This window comes from Loa loa (genome assembly GCF_000183805.2).
Source record: "Loa loa unplaced genomic scaffold supercont3.261, whole genome shotgun sequence".
NCBI lineage: Eukaryota > Metazoa > Nematoda > Chromadorea > Rhabditida > Onchocercidae > Loa > Loa loa.
The window spans coordinates 47,331-53,281 of NW_018108441.1; the positions used below are offsets into that span (position 1 = coordinate 47,331).

Below are 5,951 nucleotides of genomic sequence, written 5' to 3' on the forward strand. Positions count from 1 at the left end.
TATAATATATATATATATATATTATTATTATTATTATTATTATTATTATTACTATTATCATTATTATTGTTGTTATTATTATTATCATAGATTTATCATTATCATTATCACAGATTTAATGATGTTGGTGGGTCATCAATAAGAATATCATAGATTTGATGATATCTTAACTTTTTCACAACAAAAAACAAACTTATTTAAATTGTTCGTTCTACTCTAACTACTAAACATAAATTATCTAAATTTGTATTTCTTACAATAATTCCGATATATTCTTGCAGGCATGTAACAAGGAAAAAAGGGAGTTTTCTACGTTTTAAATTACAAAATCAGGACACCATGAATTTTCAATCTAATCTTGAAAATCTTCAAATTATACAACATTCCTCCGATTAAGTGATAATCGATACTGCAAATGTTAAGATATTAGAAAAATACCGCTTCCCGTACATTCGATTCCTTTGAGGTACCGAGAAATTTCGTTGGTTCGACATCGAATAATGAGAAAGCGCCCGCTTTAGGTGTCACTGAACCACTTTCCATTTTACGAGATGCATCCATTTTCATTGCCTATAACAGTAAGTGATAAGCTCCATTAAATTTCTGATTTAAAATTTGAATTAGAAGATGAAAATTAAATTACTATTTTTTCCTTGACGTGTATTTTCTTATAATTGATCTCTATGTTACAAATTCGCAACATTTCAGTCAGTTTTTCTGATTCTTCAAATGATTTTTCCTTTTTTTCGTTATTTCTTTTATATTCTTCTGAACTCTTCTTTTAGGAATTCCAAGTTTTAGTGAATTTTAAAAGAAAAATCAAAGCATTTACATGTAGTTGGAGAGGAAAAACCATTCGATTAAGCTAATTTTTTGTTTTTTTTCCATTATCAAATTGGGCCCAAAATGAATTCACCAAAAATGTTTGCAGAGAAAAGGACGAGAATTCCAAAATTAAAATTAGCAACAAAATTCTTTCTTACTCTAACCTTATATTAATATATGATTTTTCTTTTTTCGTTTCATAGTAATTTAATAAAAAAATTGGTGAGAAAAAGAGAAAAATTTTCAAGATCAGAAACTTACATGAATATTATCTTCCAGATCACGAATAGTAGCTTCCTTCGAATCAAGTTTTGCATTCAGCGCTTCATTTTGTAATTCCAAAAATTCATATTCCTTCTTTACTCGCTCCAAATTTTTCACCAGTTGCATATGTCGTTCCAAATCATTCCTTAACATTGCAATTTCTCGCTCCTACAATTTCGAATAGCTGTACATTTTGCATTCAAATGTAATCAAAATAGTAAAGCATTTCAATTCATTCCTTCATTTCTTTAATTAAAAAAAAACAGATCAAATTATTATGGAAGAAAAATTCTTGAAAGTTTTACAAAAATTTACCAAATAATTTCGAATTTCGAAGATGAAATTAATGAAAACTATTATTATATGCAGCTTGAGGTATATGAATCATCATTATCATCATCATTACTAGTATTTTTGTCATTCCTATCATCACAACGGAACATTTTATTTTTCCATATATAACTTTTTCATTATCATTTTAAGATATCTACCTGAACAGCAATCTTTTCTAAGGATGATGCAACAGTACTGTTACGATTAGCATCAACAGCCATTGCTTTTTCACGATATGCAACACATTCCTTTTCCAGTTCACTTAATCGAGCCTTCACTTTTGTCAATTGCAATTTAGCTTCTTCAGACTCACGACGAAATTCATTCACCTGAAAAAAGCAATCATTATTTCGACTTTTTATTTTAATTTCAACAGTGAAATTGAATTTAATTAAAAAAGTCTACAATTTATAATAGAAAGATATGAAAATAATAAATATGACAAACATTCACGAAAGTAAGATCAATATTTCTCTCACAAGAAGAAACATGAAAACAAGTTATGGGTCAAAGATCACGGTGTGATTGAATTTTTCAAGAGATAAACAAAGAAGCAGAAATAAACAAACAAAAAATTGTATTTACTAATTCAGCCAAAAAAAAAAACAGGCAGAAACAAACTTCCTCATCATATTGTACTTGCCGTAATTCCATTCGTGAATAACATTTGCGTAATAATGATTGCAATCTTTAAATATTAAGTAATAGAGAAAGAAATTTCATTGAGATTGATTAAATTTTGAATAATTTAAATTGAAAATATTGAATTGAAAATATATAATTCAGTGAAAATTCACGAAAAAAAAAATCAATTTCAAAGGTATTGCCAACAACAACAAAAAGAGAATAATATAAGAGTAAGAAAACAAAAAATTCGCCTAATCTACAAATTTTTCTTCTTACCTTTCAACTTCAATTTCTTTGTCAACTACTTCCTGAGCCATCAATTGTTGAGTTACTGGTGTTGCTGCAGCCGAAACTACAAACTGACCGGAAGTTGAACGAAGAATACGTGATGAATCTGTAAGGAAATCAGTTAGATTTATAAGGATTAAATCAATTAATTTGTGTATGGTGCTTTATGGTACTTCACTTCTTTATGTATGGTACTTGCTTTTGGTACTCCTACAGAAGAAAGAAACAAGGACTATTCAAGAATTATTTGCATACCAGCAATTTTATTTATCTATCCTTCACTCAAATATGGACGAAAAAAAAAACATTAAGTAATTAATAAAAATTTTATATTCACAAATATTATCAAATTAAAATATTAATTTTATTAAACTTGGAAAACTGCAAAATCCTGTTAAATTTTAATCAATATTAAATGGTACTAGTAAAAAGAACATACTTTTGGAACCTATGACAGGAATGATAAAGGAAGAAGCAGCAGCTAATGATGTTGATGGTGCTTGACCTGGAATGACAGCAGCTTCTAATTCTCGTACACGTTGTTCTAAAACTGCCACTCGCACATCGTTATTATTATTTTTCATACGACGATCATCAGCTGAATTTATCATAATTAAATTTAAATTATCGAAGTTAGATTTAAATTTAGATTAAAAAAGGAAGACAAGTTGATTGTTTTATGAAAATATATACGAACTGGAAAAAAAATGCTGCATGGTGTAGTACAGCAAAACATATAAACATTAAATTAAGTAATAAAATTCAATGGATTAAATTTAAAGTGAAGGAGATCGACTTAAAAAAGATACTGCAACGCAATTTAAACTGGAACGAATTAATTTTGGGTAATTCTATTCTGCCTGAAATACTTGCCAACTATTTGCTGATCATTTGGTGGACTATCACGATCTCGAGATTGCCAATTATCAGCAAATGATGAGATATGATATGCAGGTACCAATGCACCCACACTTTGTCGTCTTTGTTGGCTGAAATAAGTAAAATTTAATACTTTAAAAACTATATTTAAACTATGAATCTGCGGATAAGTAAAGGGAAGTAGTAAAAATATGAATAAAAGACATTTCCATAGACTTATAGAAATGTTAGAAATAAAAATGTTGAATTAACAGTGATAAAATACAAATTTAATTCAAAATTTGATTCCTTAATTTCCAAAATTCGAATGTGATTTCTTGATTTCATAATTAACATTTCTTTTTTAAAAAAATTGGCGAATAAAGGATTACCTAGGAATTGCATTTTTATAACTGGAACCATTACGTTCTCGATGATATGAATTTTGCGGTTGGGGAGCTACCATCATCTAAAACATAAAATGATACACATTTACCCAATAAACATGAATTTAAAACTGATTACTGTATTTGAAGTAAGCATATTCTTAAATGATAAGAAAAATCAATTAATATGTTACACTAAATCTAGATATTAGGTTAAACCGGTTTAGATATTAGGTAAACAAGTCAAAATATTAGGTTAGACGGGGTTAAACACAATAGCAAAAAGTATACTGTAACTTTTTAATACAAATGCAAATTATCTACTTAATAAGCCTATATTCGATTAGTCCAATCATATTTATAAGGGAAAAAAGAAAACCAAATCGGGGGAAAAAAGGAAAATAATCAAATACACAATCCTATCGATATTAATATGACATACTGATATAACTATTGATATTGATTGACAAAGTGATCTTATTTTTGCGATGACAAAATTTTAATATTGACCTAAATTTAGAGACTAATTAATGTAAAGATCAATACTGTGGTTGTATAGTTTGATGTAAGTAATGAATAGGTAATGATGTGCAATGCATTTATTAAACATTTTATAGATTTAATTATATTAATAAAGTGAACCAATTATATTTTTAAGTTAAATTAGTGAAATAACTTTCTCGATTGTATTTTTCAAATTGATTGTATTTTCCAAATTTTACGATTTTTCTTCTTCAAATGTAGGTTTATTAATTTTGTAACTAAAAGATAAGGTAGAAACAGAGGAACATGAATACGATATTCCTTTGAAAACTTATTTGAAATGATGATAACAAAAAGAAAAGAAAGACTGAAAAAAAGATATGTTTGGTTTGATGATAAGTCGAAGTGAAAGTGATAGTTTGGTTCGAACAAGAAAAATAGCTTCAAATTATAGCACTAATCTTATCATTTGTTACATTTCAAATGTTGCATAAAATTAAAAATTTATAAATTAATCAAATTGCGGTAAATGATAACAGCAATTGTCTTCTTTGGTCTAAAAGCATATTTTTTGATAAAATCTTAAAATCAAATAATAACAATAATTTGATGAATTAATATATTAAAAGATTTTATTTCACCTTTCGGGAATTTGTTGTCGAATTCATTGGCACTATTTTATCAACCATAACCGGTGCACTTGTACCACTGCTACCAGGAGTTGTATTTCCTGATGTACCGTACACACGAAATGTACTAGAAATGAAAAAAGAAGTAATTCCAATCAAATTTCGAGGAAAATTTATTGAAATTTCAATTATTATAGATGAGGAAAAGAAATCAGAGCCTTTACAGGTTTCTTATTTTTATAAAATAATTTGGGAAGGGGGAGAAAAAAAAACGATAAATCAATTCTTATGTATTGATAATTTCGAGAGGAAATAAAAAAAGATAAACCAATGATAATAAAAAGGATTAGCAGCTGATGTTAAAGGAGTTAAGTGTAGAAAAGAAGAAATCAATAATAGTAAGGATCAATACAGTGAAGTATTAATATGTATAATCAAAGGTTAGCTGCTTAATGGTATAGCTAAACAATGATAAAATGTAAGAAGGAAGGGAGGGAAAGAAAGATTGAAGAAATATGATGAATCATAATGTAAACAAAATATATGATTGATATGATAATTAATAGTTTGATAAGAAATTATTATAAAAATTTATTAATGAGATTTTAATATCGCAAACGATGAAAAGTTGCAAAAAAAAGAACAAAAAGATTTTTAGGTTTTTCATAATTTCTTAACGTTTTTTTTTTAAAATAACGTTCTAATTGTTAATTAATTTCATTTTTCTTTTCTTTATTGCAAGCAAACAGAAATGTGAAAAAAATGTTTCTTTTCAGATATTTCATTCGCATTTTATGCCATTTTTTTCATTCATTTAAAAAAGGAAAAATTCTTTCGGTGTGAAAAGTAAAGAAAAATATAAAAAAATGAAATTATTAAAAAAAAATAATAACAAAAAATTGACGGAAAAGAAGGAATTTTAAAAAAGAATTTTCAAAAATAATTCAAAAAAAAATCGAATGAACAAACATATTGTTTTGTTTCTAAAAAAAAAAAACAATGAATGTGTGGAACTAAATAGAAAGGAGGAAAATAAAAAAGAAAGAAAGAAAAAAACAGTTGTTTCAAAAAAAAAGAAAAACAAAAACAAAAAGTTCTATAAAATGTTATGGAGTAAAGGAAGAAAATGAAGGAAAAGAGAAAGAGAGAAAGTTGGAAAAGAAAAAGGAAAACAAGCAATGATTAGTAAGTATTTAAAAATTTTATTTTTCATTTTTTTCTTTTTTTTTACTTTTACACCTTTTCATTTTACATTTGC

General features: G+C 26.5%; 3 protein-coding genes across 3 annotated transcripts in view; all 3 read right to left on the reverse strand.

Annotated features, from left to right (window-relative positions):
* The window catches only part of LOAG_18320 (hypothetical protein), a gene marked incomplete at its 5' end in the record, with an annotated part of 4,886 nt that extends 1,938 nt beyond the window's left edge, over positions 1–2,948 (reverse strand). The window contains 6 exons of the mRNA XM_020450982.1: positions 439–570; positions 1,087–1,257; positions 1,581–1,751; positions 2,044–2,110; positions 2,326–2,443; positions 2,777–2,948. Coding sequence (XP_020305281.1) covers positions 439–570; positions 1,087–1,257; positions 1,581–1,751; positions 2,044–2,110; positions 2,326–2,443; positions 2,777–2,948 — 831 coding nt within the window. The remainder of the gene's footprint in view (positions 1–438; positions 571–1,086; positions 1,258–1,580; positions 1,752–2,043; positions 2,111–2,325; positions 2,444–2,776) is intronic.
* A 224-nt stretch (positions 2,949–3,172) lies between these two features.
* On the reverse strand, positions 3,173–3,666 carry LOAG_11921 (hypothetical protein; the record flags this gene model as incomplete). The annotated part of the gene is made up of 2 exons (XM_003147437.2): positions 3,173–3,326; positions 3,588–3,666. Coding segments are annotated over 2 exons (233 nt in total), but the record flags the coding sequence as incomplete, so codon positions are not given.
* A 909-nt stretch (positions 3,667–4,575) lies between these two features.
* Positions 4,576–5,951, reverse strand: part of LOAG_18321 (hypothetical protein) — a gene marked incomplete at its 3' end in the record, with an annotated part of 3,360 nt that continues 1,984 nt past the window's right edge. The window contains exons 2-3 of the mRNA XM_020450983.1: positions 4,706–4,820; positions 4,576–4,620 (exon numbers count right to left, since the gene is read on the reverse strand). Coding sequence (XP_020305282.1) covers positions 4,576–4,620; positions 4,706–4,820 — 160 coding nt within the window. The remainder of the gene's footprint in view (positions 4,621–4,705; positions 4,821–5,951) is intronic.